Below are 18,505 nucleotides of genomic sequence, written 5' to 3'. Positions count from 1 at the left end.
TAAATTCTTATTTAGTTAAAATAATTTCATTTATTTATCTTATTAATTTTTATTTTTTTTATACTTAGGTCCATCTTTTTTGTCATGGTTTCATTTTTTATACTTGGCTCACATTAAAAGTTCAATACATTTCCATTTTGGTACTTTTATATTTTCCTAATAATTTTTATATTATGGAAAAATAAGTATCCATTTAGATACATTTTTTATTTTTTGTTTTTTATTTTAAAATTAGAAAATAACAATAATTTTTATAGAGATATAATAACTCTAAAAGCTTACATTGAAAAAAATAATAATGTTAAAAACTATTTTAAAAATTAAGGTATTTAATAATTTTTATTGTCTCAAATTTAATTTTTTTTAAAGGGATTAATTTTTACATTTTTATAAAAGTTTCTAATTTTAAAAACAAATATTAAAAATATTTTTTTTTGTGAATCAAAGTGGATTTCTTGTTGTAAACCAATCCAACTATTTACATCACCTTTCCTTTCAAGAGCTTGTGCACAAGGTGGTGTAGATTGGTCATGCCCCCACTTGGGTCCTATAGCACTTGTCATAGTAATAGAAAGCAAATCCGTTTCCATTCTTATATATAGAAAATCCATTAAATGTGGCTTGCAATTAATAAAGCATACTACCATATATATATAGACAAGACAATACACTACCCATATGAAATTAAACATAGACATTAAGAAAATGCCATGTTGAGCTTGAAATATATGTACGGAAAGATGCTTGGTATGGTGGTAGTTGACCTCATCAATTAGTATTGAGTACTCCTGCAATGCCCACATGCATTCGATACATTAAATATACATATTCACACAAGGAAAGTTGGCATTCATCACTTTTATGACATGGACAACTCAAAAGTACAATGGGAAAAATACATTCATTTGAAAATGTATATGTGACGAGATATAAATTATAATGATATAAATAAATAAGACAAAAATATAATGATATACATAAATGAAATTAAAATACAAATAATAAAATTTAAAAATGTATATGTGACACCATGTGATAATGGTGCTATATACATAAATGAAATTAAAATTAAAATAATAAGATTTGAAAATATATATGTGACGATATATCCATAAAAAGAAAAGGTACATTCCTTTAATGTAATTTGATTGTTAGAAATCTAAATTAAAGGTCAATTAGAGATTAACTTGTTGCTGAGAAGTCAGCTAGCTATTTATTAGGACTTGGTCTGATATGGCCATGGTAGTTTCTTTCACAACATATATAAAGTAAGTTTTTTTGAAGCATCTACTCCTTCGTATATCAGCAGCCTGCCATCATCCAACAAAAGAGAAGGAAGCATTTAGATTACAGGAACATAAGCAAAATAGGAGAGTTCTCCACCATTCTTTTAATTAGTCTTTTGTTGCCCTTGGTAAAACAAATATGGAACCATGTCATTTGCTTGAGGCATGTATTTAATCAAACAAAAATAGAACACTTTTAGGCAAACTTCATCAGCAGATTACAATGAGGTTCATGTAAAGAAAGAAGGAAAAAGGAAAGAGAAAACGAGCATACATATTCAAGAGGAAAAAGGAAAAAGAAAGTCTTCACCATTTTCTTTTCCACTTTCCCTTATTCATCATCCTGATCATAAGAAAGATCAACTCCAAACAACAAAGCTCAGTTCTCTTCAGTACTTATTGGGTGCCTTTATATAAGCCAAATGTGTTGAATTCTGGACTTTGGTTAGGGTGTTCAGGTCATATGCAATCCAACATCTTGATTCGAGGGTGTGGTAGAAGTAGCCCAGACACTTACAGTCCTTGCTACATTTATCCGAACATTGCTTCTCCTTCATGGGTCCATCTCCATTACTGTACTTATTCATGAAATGATCAACCCCTTCAAGTTTGTAGTAGTGAAAATCATTCACCCCACAACCAGATAACTTCAATGGGGCACAATCCTTGCTCCACCCCATCAGCCCTTTCGGTGATGGGCAAGCCACACACTGGTTGTCCTCACATAGCCCAAACTTCCCGCACCGCTCCGGCAATTGGCACTCGGTTTCCTCATCCGAATCCCTATCAAAGAGAGTGTAGGTCACTTCCCAAGCTCGCCAATCCACCTTGTCATAGTACGTGTATAACCTAATGTTTCCATCGATTCCAAGCCGAAGAATTGTTAATGTGCTATTGTATTTAGGCCTAACCAAGATGCGGTTCCCACTGGGGTTTTGGGAATTGGAGACATAGTAGTCTAATATCAGATTATAAGCATAACCCTCGTCAGTGTCAGGAGAACAAGTTAAGGTTACATTTGTTAAAGAACCCTTATCAATGGTAAACCACACTGAAGATGTAGCATAGAGAATTGGCTTTGGGGAGTTGGTAGCCTTATAGTACATAGCCAATCTTTTTGGCTCCATAACCAAGCTGTATTTCCCATCCGAGTTGTCTGCCTCGGATGCCCGGCTAACAAGCTTGGTCACACCCCCTGCCCTAAGGGACTGACCCACTAGCAATGTATCAGTGGGGTAGTCAAAACTCTGCCAAATAAACTTACCTTTTGAGTCATAAAGCACCAGGTTTCCAGTTGGAAGCAGTCTGAGCCCCACCACGCCCTTGTTGGCAGTGCCGGTCTGCCAGGCGACTCGGCCATCAGCATGGGCTAAGACAAGATTTCCATCTGTGCCAAAGGTCAGTGTTGCATTCTCGCCGACTGGTTTCCCCCTGTTGGCCTCCCACACCCAACGGAAGAGTGACTCAGACCTGGTAGTAGCCATTCTTAAAGCCAGGGTGTAGGCATTTGGGGTGGTGTTATAGAAACAAAATTGGAAGGGTGAAGCAAAGATGGGGAGAGTGCGGTAGTTTCCATCATACTCAACGATATAAGGCCCGAATTCGCCTTCATTGACATACTTGAAGGTACTGTTGATGGGAACAGAAGCTTGAGCAATGAAAGAAGAGATTGAAATGGAGAATAGGAAGACAAATGAGAGTATGAATGGAGAGGGATAAGACATCTTGGTTGCTGCAGTACAAGGAAATGTGCCTTGGCCTCTACATATATACATATATGTACAGGGAGAGGTGAGGTTGAATAGGAGGGTCGTGGAAACAGCTGGCCCAGAAATCAAGGGGAGATCTGTGGCTTGAAGGATTGACCATGGAAAAAACCAGCTGACTGAGAGGAGAGTAATGGAAGGTTCATTAGACAAAAGGAGGTGGCATGGAGATGGCCACTAGATAGATATCATTAGTCTTTGTTGGTGGCTTTAGACAGTCAAAGAAGATACATTGGCAGAATAAGATAAGGAAAATGAATCATTCTCTGACCTTTATCTAGAGATGGAAATGTATATTATATAGAGCTTTGTATCCAAAGTTTTGAGTGTCGGTTACGTGAAATCTGAAAATATCAAGAATAGTACATGTTTATATAGCTGATTTAGAGTTATCTTAATATGCATTGATTAATGGGGGTAATTACCGAATGAAATTAAGTTAATCTAAAACTTTTCAATAGTTGAGATAAGATTTGTACATGTGAATGTCATTTCAGATATCTCTTAACCATAATTTATTTTAACTTGTAATAGATTCGGTTGAGTCAGTCAAATTTCTAGAACTTTCTGAAACTTCCTTTTTCTTTATCTTTGTATTCAATTAAAAAGCTCTATAAAAAATAGAGAAGAGAGACTTAAAGCTTGTAGTTGACTCTATCAACTAATTAATAACCTCGAGTTTTCTTGTAGTGATTATTGATCAATGTAAATTGTTATTAATTGACTAATTATTAATAATTAATTAAGCTTTGTTTGTTTGTTAATTAATCTACCACTTGGTTTCTAAAGTAGGTTGAACATCATACAAGCATGCCCCACCTTCCTTATCCTTAAGATTTTGAAACTTCTAGTTTGAATGAATGTGAAGGTCAAAAACTAGATATCTCTTGCTATGGATTATCCAAAATGTGTATATTTATTATAAAATATTTCAATACAAAATTCCAAGGAGAAAAATATGAAATTGAGGATAAGATGATGGAGAAACAATTAATAATAAAGAATAATAAGTTTTGAGTTATGTGGCAAGTGGAAGATGAAGTGGGGCCCTCTTGTGAATATAGTGGGGCCAAAACAAGGTGATATTGTCCTGACCAGCTCATCAAATGGCTGGTCGTTTGGATTTAGCCCAAGGACAATGCTTTCCCTTCAATCATGGCGGCGGCCGATCCATTGTGCCCTCTTAAATAACAAATATTGTGTAGAAACCTTGGGCTGCATGCATATCCACGTAGAAGATCAAGTCAAAAATGGCTACATGGGGTTGTGATTCTTTCTCACCTTTTCCATTGTCTTTTTGGCCAGTGTGGTTGCCATCCAACCAAGCTCAAGAAATACTTTCAAGTAACTAGTTTTAAAGCGTGATTGAAAGTGATTTTAAGAAGTGTTTTTGATCTTTCTAATATTTAAAATTTTTTATTTTATAAATATTAAAAATATTAAAAACACTTTTAAAATCATTATTAAACGTACTTTTAAACTCATAATTTCCAACATATCAAAATGGTAGAAGAGTCTTAAATTTTTTTATATACATTTAAAAAAATATTTTTAGGTTTATAATACCACATTTCCTTATACAATTAGAAAAATTGTTATAAAATATTATATATGATAGATAGAAATATAAAAAAGAAACACAGGACATCTAATAAAATAAGAATTTGCACTTTAAAATGTAGATATAAGAAATGAAATGGAAAACATGAAATGTTTCAGGGTTATATTTTATATATTTTAGTGAAATGATTTTCTTTTATTCACAAATTATAAAGATATGCATGATAAACTGAATTACATTAAAACCCCAATATCTTTGTATATGGGTTGTTTTATTTTTATATTATTGTATTAATATGTTAGCAAGCAACGAAAATTCTTTGATATTATATGAACCACAATATTTGATTCAAACCAATAATAAATATCAAGCCATATTACACCAAAAACCTAGAACATTTACCGTATATCCAAATCGAGTTTTGAAAGTTGAATGAAGATATGGGGAAAAATTTTCTTCCCCATAATTTTCCATGAGAAAATTCAAATTATCATGCTAATTAGGATTTGTTGGTTTCAGATAATATCAAAATTTGGGCTTAGAAAATTATTCATAAGATTCAGTAACCATAAAGTGTTAATTAGTAGATATATAGATATGGGTGCCTGGTGGTTAATTTGATTGCCAAGAAAGCTAAGGAAAAGGGAAGAAAACATTGGAATCTTGCACCCAATCTGGAATTATATGCTGTTTGGCTGGCATTAAAGTGTCTAACAAAGCTTCAACTTTTTGACAATAAAGGTTTAATCCTTGCTTAATTAATTGGCTCTTCATAGAAGCCAAGGGGCACCCACAATGTAGTCTATATGCATGCTTCTATCTCTTTTAGGAACCATAATGGATTAAATGCTGCACAATGTGGAGCTTATAAAAATCTTTCTTGTTCCCCTTTTACAGAAGATGCTCCAAAGTATTAATAAACAAAGTTTGTTTATGATTAAGAGGGTAAAAGTGTTAATTTTTTTTATGAACATGAGGGTGATCGATGGCTTGAAAGGATTTTAATATGGAGTGTGAGTGGGTGCTTAATGATACGGACAGAAATTTAATTGAAGTAAAGATGTGGCCTCTTTGATTACTCAGCCCTATATGGGCTGGGAAACCTTGGGAAGCCAGCAACTCATCCTAATATTTGATCCAGCCCATTAATTAGGACCACCTGCCTACAAGCCTACTCTCAGGCTTTAGTATTAAATTCCCATTTTTCCCAGCTCTCTAGTTTCATATAAAGTGGGAAAATTCAAAAACTAAGAAGAAATTAGCATGGCAAGTTGATGGTCATAAGATTTCCTTCCCTTAGTCACAGGGCCATCTATGAGATACGTGACTAAAATGTTTTAACTACTGCCAAGCTTGTTTTCCTCTATAAAATAAGCCATGGATTCAACCCCAGTTTATGTAGAATTTTGTTCTAATTCTTTGGGGGTTGTGCCTCGACCAATATAAGATCCATCTCACCATGCATAAAGAGTTTTCACCAACCCTAAAAATGGCTTGTTTTAGATGTAACATTTTACTTATTTGCTTAGATGAAATTCCATCCAAAATCATGATATACTAATTTAGATATAAATATGTGGCAACTTGTCCAAAAGTACTGGTATTGGTGGTCTCCTTGTCGAAAATCAGTGGACCCCTTTACCCACAGAAGAGTCAAGCCTGGCCAAGGTTGCAGCCAGAAAGTGTAATCTTTGACCTTATCCACTCCAGCTCATCTCTCATCTATGGGTTTACCTTCAGCTAAGTGTCACAAGATGCTTCAAATGACCCTCCCCATGGGCTTATATAGGAGGAGAGAAGCTTCTAGAGACCCTTGGAGACATCCACACTTAGCCACTAGTGGGAAGAGTGTGGAAGGTTCTAGAAATGCCTAGAGAAGTCCACACAACTCTACACTATGGTAGAAGGCATGAGAAGGGTCCAAAGCTTTCTAGAGAAATCTAGAAGTCTCTTGAATATTCTAGAATAGTGTAGGACATTCTAGAAGTCTCTTGAATATTCTAGAATAGTGTAGGACATTCTAGAATATTCATGAATTGTAAGGAACCCTCCAAGGTTCTAGAGAGTTCCATTGGTGCCTATAAATAGGTGAGGGCCTCATTTGGTCAAGGCACCAAGCAAGTGAGCATCCAAGCACTTGTAAAGGCTTTCTTGAGATAATAAAGCTTCCATTCTTTAAGGAGTTGCCTACTAAGCTCTTAAGCTTTCGAGTCGCGAGTGTCTTAGCCGAGCAAGCTAAGCATTGGGGATCAAGGCTGACTTAGCAAGATCAAGTGTCTTGACTTGCCTAAGTGCCGCACGAGCTTAGTGAACGACTAAGTCCGTGACAAGTGGTATCAGAGCGCGGTTACGAGGTGGGCATAGCAAAGGAAGCATGTCGGGTTCCAACGTGGAGGAGACTAGTGAGCAAACCCGTGGGAGGGAGACCGAGCCTACTGCACGGGGCAGGGGCAGAGTTAAGAAGGATACATCTCGTGATGTTGTTGCCAACATGGAGGCAAGGTTAGCCAAGGTGGAGCTAGCCATGGCAGACACCCGGGAAGGGGTGGACTTGATCGAGCAAGGCATGGAGAAGGGCTTAGAGGATCTAAGGGAGCAGATCCAAGACCTTCGCGAGGGGGTGCTGGTCTCGCAAGTTCAGCCAGTGTCGCACGAGGAGTTTGTGTCCTTCCAAGGAAAGGTCTTGAGCATGCTTGCTAGCATGGAGTCAAGGATAGAGGCCTTGGCCACTCGAATGGAGTCCCGAGACTAGGAAGTTAGGCAGGAGTTGGCCATTTACAAGGCTGCTGTGTCGGCACGGGTCATGGCCACACAGGAGGCATCTAGGGTGGAGGTGCCAAAGCCACACAGGTTTAGTGGCAAGCGGGATGCCAAGGAGTTGGATAACTTCTTATGGCATATGGAGCGATACTTCGAAGCTATCGCATTGACGGATGAGGCGACTAAGGTAAGAACTGCGACCCTCTACCTTACTGACACAGCTACTCTATGGTGGCGTCGAAGGTTTGCCGATATGGAGAAAGGCATTTGCACCATAGAGACGTGGGAGGACTTCAGGAGGGAGATCAAGAGGCAGTTCTACCCGGAGGACGTGGCTTACCTGGCTAGGAAAAACATGCGGCGTCTTAAGCACACAGGCTCAATACGCGACTATGTCAAGGAATTCTCTTCGCTCATGCTTGAGATTCCTAACATGACTCAGGAGGAGTTGCTATTCAACTTCATGGATAACCTGCAAGGGTGGGCCAAGCAGGAATTAAGGCGTCGAGGTGTTCAAGACTTAGCCACTGCTATGGCAATAGCAGAATCCTTAGCAGATTATAAGAGGGGAGACTCCTCCAAGATTGAGTCTTTGGAGGATAGCCACGCCATGGGTGGGGGAGACGAGGTTCCAAGGGACCACAATGCTCCTAAAAAGGGATCAGGCAAGACGTCTAACGTCCGAGAAGGAAGGGATAAGGCGGAAAGGAAAGAGTTTACGCCTAAAATCAAATGCTTCCTGTGTGACGGTCCACATTGGGCACGGGATTGTCCAAAGAGGAAGGCGCTCAGTGCCATGATCGAGGAGAGGGAGCAGGAGGACGAAGCACATATGGGCTCAATGCAGCTACTAGGTGCCCTCCAATTCAACCCGAAGCCTAGTACGCCTGAGACCTCCTTACTAGCAGGGGTGCAAGTAAAGGAGGAAAAAGGGGAACGAGCTGAGGTAGCCCGCACACACATGGAAGAGGTCACCAAGGGAAAGGTGAACTCAATGGGTAAGAGGAAGCAGCACTCTAAGCATTGGAAGCGCACGGGTCTGCATCCATCTGAAGCCTCACGGGAGAAGGAGGTGAAGAATATCCTGGCTGAACGGGTCACCAGGAGACAAGGGGTCCTTCCTGTGATAGAATATCTAGTCCAATGGAAAGGACTACCTAAGAGGCAGGCAAGCTGGGAACATGCGGATGCCTTGAGAAAATTCTGGAAACACATCGAGAGGTTTCAGAATGAGGCAACGACGAGGACGTCGATGGCATTGGTGGGGGAGAGTGTCACAAGATGCTTCAAATGACCCTCCCCATGGGCTTATATAGGAGGAGAGAAGCTTCTAGAGACCCTTGGAGACATCCACACTTAGCCACTAGTGGGAAGAATGTGGAAGGTTCTAGAAATGCCTAGAGAAGTCCACACAACTCTACACTATGATAGAAGGCATGAGAAGGGTCCAAAGCTTTCTAGAGAAATCTAGAAGTCTCTTGAATATTCTAGAATAGTGTAGGACATTCTAGAAGTCTCTTGAATATTCTAGAATAGTGTAGGACATTCTAGAATATTCATGAATTGTAAGGAACCCTCCAAGGTTCTAGAGAGTTCCATTGGTGCCTATAAATAGGTGAGAGCCTCATTTGGCCAAGGCACCAAGCAAGTGAGCATCCAAGCACTTGTAAAGGCTTTCTTGAGATAATAAAGCTTCCATTCTTTAAGGAGTTGCCTACTAAGCTCTTAAGCTTTCGAGTCGCGAGTGTCTTAGCCGAGCAAGCTAAGCATTGGGGATCAAGGCTGACTTAGCAAGATCAAGTGTCTTGACTTGCCTAAGTGCTGCACGAGCTTAGTGAACGACTAAGTCCGTGACATAAGGCAAGAAAATATCTGTCCTACTCTCCTCAGTCCTCGTCAGATGGTGGGATCCATGGCAGTTGAGTGAGTTTATTGAGCTCGATATTTCCTTTTCAAGAAGAAGAAGACTTGTAGTGTGTTTGTTGTAAAAAAAAAAATTGTTTTTGAGAATAATATTTTTAAAAATATTTTTTAATTTTCTTCCATCTGTTTCCATTTTGGGGTGATAGAGGTTGTTATGAATCCTTAAACCACTGGGGCCAAACCCTTAAGTGGGCTTCCACCCGGCTAGATATTGTCGGTGTCTGCAATTATTGTACAAAAGTTCATTTTTATAGGGTTTTTGGATAGTGAGATAATGCCTTTTTTATTTTGTGTAAATAAAAATCTAGATCGTAATAGATTTGACAGTGTAGTTTAAGGAAAATGCTAAGATAATATTATCTATTGAACTTTAAATCTAAACCGTTGAATATATACGATAAAATTTAAATTATTAAATAAAAGTACAAATAAATAAGATCAATATGATATTCTGTACTAAATAGGGGATAAAGTTTTCGATATAGTTATGAGTTTCTCTTAATAAAGTCGTTTTAAAATTGTGAGGATCCATTAGACTTTTAGAACACATAACATCTATACAGTTAAGTGCGAGTGGTTATAAATGATATTAGAGTTGATCTTTAATCCACTGTGTGAGTTTGTTTGACTTCATGAAAAATATTTATTTGTTTGGTTCTGTAATTTCATAAGACATAATAAGAAAATTAGAGGGTGATTATGATTATTATGTCCTACATTGAATAATTCCCGATATGATTATAAATGCGTTTTAAAGTTATGAGAACTTAGAATAAATTATATCTATATAATTAGATACAGATTATTAATATTAAGATATAAAAATATAAATAAATAAGATTCTTTGGACATAAATTATGAGACTTAAAAAAATATCCTGGAAACGGAAATCATTTGATACCAATCCAAAAAGCACCTATAGATTAATCAAGCCTTGGATTCTCTACCGTCGTATTTGACTGTACGTAGTACTTCTCTTCTTAGTCATATTTGACTGCAATCCTTAGTCATGTTCGGACACAACTAAGCCGAGTTACTTGACTTTTGAAAACATAAAAGGCGGTAAGTTTCTCCCTCAAATTTATATATAATGCCCTCAGTATCCACTCGCTAGCCAGCAAAGAACAGCCATGGCTACTGCTTTTTTCCATATCTTCATCCTCCTCATCCTCTTTCCTTTTGCTGCTCTAGCCCTAGTTCCTGCAAATCAAACCTTCAAATTCGTTAACCAAGGCGAATTTGGAGATCGAATAATCGAATATGATGCTAGCTATCGTGTGATCCGCAATGACGTCTATACTTTCTTCACCTTCCCCTTCCGCCTTTGTTTCTACAACACCACTCCTGATAACTACATTTTCGCCATTAGAGCCGGAGTCCCTGGGGACGAAAGCCTCATGCGGTGGGTTTGGGACGCCAACCGCAACAACCCAGCACACGAAAACTCCACCCTCACCTTTGGCCGTGACGGGAACTTCGTCCTTGCGGAGGCGGACGGCCGAGTGGTGTGGCAGACCAACACGGCAAACAAAGGCGTCACCGGCATTAAGCTTCTCCCGAATGGGAACTTGGTTCTTCACGATAAGAACGGGAAGTTCATCTGGCAGAGCTTTGATTACCCCACTGACACCCTCTTGGTGGGTCAGCTCCTCCGGATCAAAGGCCGGAACAAACTCGTTAGCCGGGTCTCTGAAATGGATGGCTCCGACGGAAAATACAGTTTGGTGTTTGATAAAAAGGGGTTAACCATGTATATAAACAACTCCGGCAAGCTCCTCCAATACGGCGGTTGGCCGGGTGATGATTTTGGAAACATAGTGAGTTTCGAAGCCATACCGGAGAACGATAACGCCACTGCATTTGAGCTAGTGCTGAGCGCATACGAGGAGACAACCCCAACCCCACCACCTCCCGGACGCCGCCGGCTCCTCCAGGTACGTCCAATTAGCAGCGGAGGGCAGCGCAACCTCAACAAACTGAACTACAACGCGACATACTCCTTCTTGAGACTCAGCCATGATGGGAACCTCAGGGCGTATACATACTATGACCAGGTAAGCTACCTGAAATGGGACGAAACCTTTGCATTCTTCTCTAGTTACTTTATCAGAGAATGTGCGTTACCATCAAAATGTGGTTCCTTCGGGCTATGCAATAAGGGCATGTGCGTGGCCTGCCCTAGCCCGAAAGGCCTTCTAGGGTGGAGCGAGAGCTGCGCGCCGCCACGGCTGCCACCATGCAAGGGCGGAGCTGCTAAGGTGGATTACTACAAGATTATTGGAGTGGAGAATTTCTTGAATCCATATTTGGATGATGGGAAAGGTCCCATGAAGGTGGAGGAGTGTAGAGAAAGATGTAGCAGGGACTGCAAGTGTTTAGGGTTTATTTACAAGGAAGATACTTCTAAGTGCCTGCTTGCTCCATTGCTTGCGACTCTTATTAAAGATGAGAATGCTACTTCCGTGGGATATATCAAGTACTCTTAAGCAGAAATAATGTTGAGAGATGGTTATGGTTGATTAATTTAATTTTCTCACTTCAAGCATTTAGTATTGGCTAAAAAATAGTGGAGCCATGGTCGAATTTGATTTATCTTTCATGTATTCGGTTATATGTTTTCCAATGTAATGAAAAGTTTAAGGTGATGTTTGTTTTTTTATCTGAATAAAAAAAGTTAAAATGACTCCTGGATAACAAGTTTATTTTAATTATATTAGTTGATATTAAAACTTTCTTTTAATTGAATAAAAAAGTCAAATATTTTGATTTTTTTATTCAGCAAAAAATAAACATCATCTAATATTATGTTTGGTTTCTAGATAATTTAAGGAAAATAAAATAAGAAGAAAAAGTAGAAAAAAAAATGTGGAAGAAAAAAAAGCATTAAAGTCAACAAATTTATTCAAATTTATTTAACTTATTCTTTTTTATTATATAAAGATTGAATAATTTAAAAATATATAAAATTTAATTAATTTTAATTTTCTTTAATATTTTTTTTTTATAATGGAATCAAACAAGAAAAATTAAATTTTCTTAAAGTTTATTTTTCTTAGCATTTTTCAGAAACTATAAGAAAATAAAATAAGAAGAAGATGAATAGAAGGAAAGAAAAAAAATAAAAGAAAATAAAAAATAGGTTTGAAGCTAAAAATTATTTTCATATACTTCTTTAAATTCATTTCACTTATTTTTATTTTATTATATAAAGATTGAATAATTTAAAAATTTATAAATTTTAATTATATTTAATTTTTAAAAATAATTTTTATGATAAAATCAAACATTAGAAGATTATTATTTTTATTTTATTTTTATATCCGTTTAAGATCTTGGTGCAGTGACCATGAACAAGTTTTAGCTGGCTTAAAAATTAGCCAAAATTTGTGGAAGAGGGGACTAGATTTGTCCTTTTTTTTTTTTTTTTTGTAAATTTAGAATTCAACACACAAAGACTTTGAACATATATTTATGGGTCTGATGGATGCATGTGGAACACCTTGTAGGAAAATGAGGCAATTGTTGACCATTTTGGAGGATGTGGAGGCATCAGAAAGGGACATGTGTAGGCAACACAAGCTGGTCATCTAGCGGGTGGGCCGAGGGGATCCAGAATAATTAATTTTGTCATCAATTTACAATTACTCATTTCCGAATATGGTAGGTGTACTGTGTACGTATCAATCGATCGAGTACCATGCTGATCAAGCTGGTGTCCAGGACCGTCCACCATTTTGGAGACAGCTAGCTACACCTCCCAAATATCTCTTTCACCAAACCTAATTAATGTCCAAAGTTATTATAGTAGTGGGTAGGTATGCAACTCATATCCCACTTAAAATAAAAAAAATTAAAAAAAAAACAACTTCAAATATATTACATTATCTTACGTGATATATTTGATCGATAAAAAATAATATAAGATAAGATAAGAGAATGAATATTATATCATATTTTATGTTTGGTTTGTGATGAAATATAATAAATTATTTCATCATTTATTATATCGTATCTGTAATTAAACATGAGATATGATAAATGGTGAGATATAGAACTTTTAATTTTTTAAATAAAAAATATTAAAATATAGTATAATTTTTATTTTAAAGAATGAAAATAATATAATCTTTACATTTCTTTTCTTAGTATTTTTTAAGAACCAAATATAATTTTAACGTCCATGTGGTTAAAATAGCCCAATTAGCACTTGTGTATGCTCATCAAATGATCAATCTTATCAAGTTAATAAAATTAATTTTTCCCATAAGTACTAGACAGCTTCAGTTCCAGTTCTCTTCTTGGCCCGGCCCACTAGACTAGCCCACTCAACCATGACCATAAAATGAATGGGCTGTCCTCAAAAAGCCCAAATTTCCAACACTGCTGCAACCGCCACTAGTTCTCTTCTCAACCTTTGGTAGTTAAGTAACCAATTGAAAGTAAAGATTAGATCAATAAACTAACACCCTTCTTCATGTATGATTACATATCTCTACATCGGTTAATGATGAAATTCGCAAACCATTTAGGGTGCGTTTGGTATCTGGGAATAAAAATAAAAATAAAATAAAATAGAAGAAATAACATAATCCAAAAAAGAAGAATAAAAAAATGTTTTTATAATGTTGACTTTTTTTCATTATATAAAAAATAATTAAAATAAATTAATACATGAGATAAAATTATTTTTTTATTCTCATTCTTTATTCCAACACGTCAATAATGACATATAAATATAATTTTTTGAACTTTTTTATAGTCGGTGATATTCCAACATGAGATCGAGATCGAGATCGAGACTGATACCAAGATCAAGACCAAGACGATCAATAATATCGGTTGAGGGTGCAATCCAAGTGGGACGAACTTCTTGAAAAGAAATTTGCTAATTAAGAGATTAATAGAGATAAGAATTTAGAGGTAACTAGAAATAAGCAAAGGGACATGGTCTGAGAGCATAAAACCCCATAGGAAAAAGGCTTGATTTCTCGTGACAAAATTCAAAGATGGAGACACATCAAGAACTGAATTTGAAATTTTGAAATGGGATTTTTGGAGGACAACTTTAGTTGAAAAAGAGAGGTCTAAAATGTATTGTAAGGTATCTAGACTGGTACCTACTGCTCTAGTAGGGGGGCCACTATGTTACATCTTTGTCATCATCCCTTGCCGTTACATGATTTGCCACCCACCTTTGAACCATATACCAAAGCCCATTTGTTTTTTTGTAGCATTCAAAATTAGGGTTCAGAATGAAATTGGCCTTTTAGCCTTTTAGCCTTTTAGCCTTTCAGCCTTTTAGGGTAGTTTTTTTTGTAAAATCAATGTTTAAAATAGTGGTTTTTTAACCACCTAATTAAGGCTTGTTTGGTAATTGCATTTAAAAAAATTAAAAAAATGGAAAATAAAGTATTTTCAATTTTTTTAAAGATTGTTTTTACTTATTTTCTGATAATTGCTTTAAAAAGTATTATACAAATATAAGGAATGATTGAAAATAAAGTATTAAAATATTAAATTTATATTTAAAATATATTTAAAAATATAAAAAATAAGTTAAAAACATTTTAAATTCTCATACAAACTTTTATTTTACAAAAACATCGTAGAACAATTTTTAAATACACTTCCCAAATAGAGCCTTATGCCCTATTTGGTAATTGTTTTAAAAAACGGTTTTTGAGATATTTTTCTTTTATTTTTTTGTAACCTAAAATGTTTTGAACATATTTTTAATATTTTAAAAAATATTTTTTTATATTTTTATTTTCAATCATTCTGCATGTATGTATAATTATTTTTTAAAACATCGTTCAAAAATAAAGTAAAAACAACTAAAAAAATGCTCTTTAAAAATATATTATTTTTCTTTTTTAAGAATAGAAAGTAGAAAATAATAGTTTGATTGTCAAACATATTCTCCTCTTTTTTTTTTTTTTTCTTTTTTTTTTTAATTTTAAAATATAAAAAAATTATTTTTAAAAACAATGGTCAAACAAGTTCTTAGTGTCTATTTTGAATACATTTCCTATTATATATATATATATATATATATATATTTAAAAATAAAAAAATAGTAATAAATAAAATCTCTTCCACAAAAGAATATAGATTTATTTTATATTTAAAAAAAATATTTTTAAAAATTTTAAAATTTGATGTAATATAATTTTTTTGATACCTCATATATATATAACTTAAAAAAAAATTTGGTTGAATGATCAATTTGACTCAAAATTTCTCAAACCTACCTAACATGGCATGCTAATCTTAGGGAAAAGAATAAAAAAGGTTGAAAATCATACCAACTCAGCCTAAGATAAAACATGACGTGGGGGGCTGTAAAAGGTTGTCCCTCATAGAAGTAAGGTTTAAGACCAACCTCCATTATTTATGCTTACTATTCTTCTTAACTTTTTGCTTTTACATTTAACTAGGAAAAAAAACAAGACACAAAAGTCTTTAACTTTTATTTGACTGATGGATTTGAATAACGAGGAAAAAAGGAAAAGAAAATAAATAAAATAAATAATAAAGTAGATTGAGTGAATAGAAAGTGTACAAGTTGCTAGACATTTTTAACATGGCTAAAAGATTATATTAAGGGTCAAAATTGGAATGATTTGATACTTCATTTTCTTGGATACATTCCAATACATCTCCATCCAATCTCCTCAAAATCCTTTTCCCAAATATTCTTTTCCCATCATATGATTCATTATTCTAATCTTTCACGGGAAAAGAAAAGAAAAAAAGATGTTAAACTACGTTTTGAGGTCTATCAACCCATGATGTTGAGATTTTTTTTATCGTTTTCGATCATACCATGGAAACAAATGTTATTAAATGGAAGATTAATTTATTGATTAGATGTCAACTTTTGCTATGAGTTTTGCTTATCGGCTAAGTTAGTTAATCTCTCTTGTGGGAATGGGACACCACCACCAATATCCTTGTAGTGGGAAATTTTAAGATGGTTTCATAAATGTCAAACTTTAAAAATGATTGTATCCAATATTTGAAAATCAATCTCAATTATTTAACTACTATTTCAAATTAAGGTACAATTTTTCCGTGATTGATGATCCTTCACGAATATATTCGATGTTTTAAACACATTAAAAAAATATGATTTGAACACAGAAAGAAGCTTTAACACGACATGAGTGCAAAAGGAAGCCTCTATGCATATTGAAATTAGAGTTATTTGATTAAAAATCCAAAATTTGAAATTTAACCCTTTATCCTTTTTTAGTCTCATTTTGATAAAACTGTTCTTATTATTATTTTTTTTTTAATCTACATGTAAATAAATAAGTTATTTTTCTAGAAGAAACATGAAAATAGTTGGATTCACAAATTTAAAAATTATTTTATTCATTTTAACCAATTAATTCTTGAAATTAGATCGGATTAATCTTAGGGTTATTTGATTAAAGAGGATGAAAACATTCTCAATTTGTAAATCTAACCCTTTACTTTTTTTTTCAGCCTAAAAAATACTTATTTTTGGCAAAAATATCCTTATATTTTTCTTGTAAAAATAACATTTTCTTTAAAACTTACATATAAATAATCAAAATCTTGAATGATATTTAAGTTCAAAATTGGTTACTTTTTAAGTTTAAAATTGGGAGAGGTTAAATTTACAAATTCAAGATCTTTTTATCCCTTTTAATCAATTAATTCTTAGTCTTAAGTTTCAGCTTACTTAGAGTTTGTATTTAATTGGAATGAAAAATAATCATATTAAACATGTTTTTATATTCAATGATGAAAACAATAGTATGATTTTGATAACATAAAAAAAAAAATATTTTCATATTTTCTTAAATATCATATTCTAAAAATATTTTTGGAGTTCTTGAAGTTGTGTTCTAAAATATATTTACGATTGGAATTTACATAGGTGAATTGAAATTAGGACATTTTTTTTTCCTTGGGAGACATTTTTTTTAAAAGATGCGTCTTGCATTTAAAAGACATAACCTTTTTCAAAAGATGTATTTGGTGTCTTAAGATACAACCCTTTAAAGAATGTGTCTAGTATTTTAAAGACGCATCTCTTCTAGAAGATACCATCAAATCTATTAACAGGGATCCCATTATATTTTCATTTATTCATCAATTTTCTCTTGTCTTTTTCCTTTCTTGTCATTCAAGACTTTCTTAATTTCAAATCTATTTTTTCCACTCTTTTTTCTTTCCTGTCATTCAAATCCTCCTTAGTTTCAAGTCTAGTTATTTATCTTTTCTATCAAATATTTGATATACAAGAGAGTATAAACTATTAAGTGATTTATTATTTTTTGTGATTTGAAGTGCTATTATTATAAGAAAGTAATCATTGTATGCTGTGAGACAATTGCCAATAAACCATAAGCACTTAAGATGGACAAATTCGTTTTAAAGACATAGAGTCAAACTTTAGTCTTGTTCAACCTTATTTATGAGTTCCAATTTTCTATTTATTTTATTTTATTTGTATATTTATTGTATACACTTATTATCTATATATGTTGAGTGATTTGGATAGCATTTTCTATTTTATTTTCCTTTTATTTATTTTTTGTTTATTTTTGGCCTTTGGAATGGATCAATTCATGTCTTATTTTCCTACCAAACAAACAATTTTTTATTCATTAAATGACAAATTTGCCCTATTATCTTTTAACCCCCTATGATTTAGGATTTTGAAAAAGAAAAAAAGTATGTGCAATCATAATTGTGAGAAGGAAAACTTTCACCTTTCTAACTTTTTATCTCCGTCGTGATTAGTGATATGTGTGTACTTGCTAGACGCTAGTTGGTTTACAGATGAGAAGATCAAAACTGAGAATTGGTATCATGATTGTGTTTCCTCACTAGACATTAAATATTAATTGATTTTCAAATAAAATTATCAAAGTCTAATTTAAGAATTGATATCAGAACCTTGAGTCATGAGTTTAGGCCATGGAAGCCTCGTATTGAAGGAGGATTCTAGGTGTCTATGAATATCATAGGACACAATTGAATAAAAATAAGAAAATAGGCCCATAGGGGTGTATAAAAGAAAAAGTAATTCAAATAAAAAAATTTAAGACATAATAATGTTGTTCGTAAGTCCGATAATAAATCATCCAAATGAAGTAAAGCAAATATCTATTTTTGAATTCAACAAAAATAGAAACTTTCCATCGATCTGTCACTCATCCTCCATACGTGTG

At 34.3% G+C, this 18,505-nt stretch overlaps 2 protein-coding genes across 2 annotated transcripts; one reads left to right on the top strand and one right to left on the bottom strand.

Moving 5' to 3' along the window:
• Positions 1-1,428: 1,428 nt before the first annotated feature.
• On the bottom strand, positions 1,429-3,271 carry LOC100262364 (epidermis-specific secreted glycoprotein EP1). Its single transcript, XM_010645819.3, has one exon. It carries the CDS (start codon positions 3,059-3,061, stop codon positions 1,676-1,678), a length of 1,386 nt encoding a protein of 461 aa, XP_010644121.1. The 5' UTR covers positions 3,062-3,271; the 3' UTR covers positions 1,429-1,675.
• A 7,050-nt stretch (positions 3,272-10,321) lies between these two features.
• Positions 10,322-11,888, top strand: LOC100264158 (EP1-like glycoprotein 2). Its single transcript, XM_002283114.5, has one exon. It carries the CDS (start codon positions 10,427-10,429, stop codon positions 11,780-11,782), a length of 1,356 nt encoding a protein of 451 aa, XP_002283150.1. The 5' UTR covers positions 10,322-10,426; the 3' UTR covers positions 11,783-11,888.
• The last annotated feature ends 6,617 nt before the right edge of the window (positions 11,889-18,505 follow it).

The sequence above is a fragment of the Vitis vinifera genome, chromosome 19, assembly GCF_030704535.1.
Source record: "Vitis vinifera cultivar Pinot Noir 40024 chromosome 19, ASM3070453v1".
In the NCBI taxonomy this organism is placed as follows: domain Eukaryota; kingdom Viridiplantae; phylum Streptophyta; class Magnoliopsida; order Vitales; family Vitaceae; genus Vitis; species Vitis vinifera.
The sequence above is the reverse complement of the archived record's forward strand: the minus strand, read 5'-3'. Positions and strand labels throughout refer to the sequence as shown.

Excerpts from the sequence above, each read along its gene's own strand:
- LOC100262364 (XM_010645819.3), bottom strand. The coding sequence starts at position 3,061 with ATGTATATATGTAGAGGCCAAGGCACATTTCCTTGTACTGCAGCAACC.
- LOC100264158 (XM_002283114.5), top strand. The coding sequence starts at position 10,427 with ATGGCTACTGCTTTTTTCCATATCTTCATCCTCCTCATCCTCTTTCCT.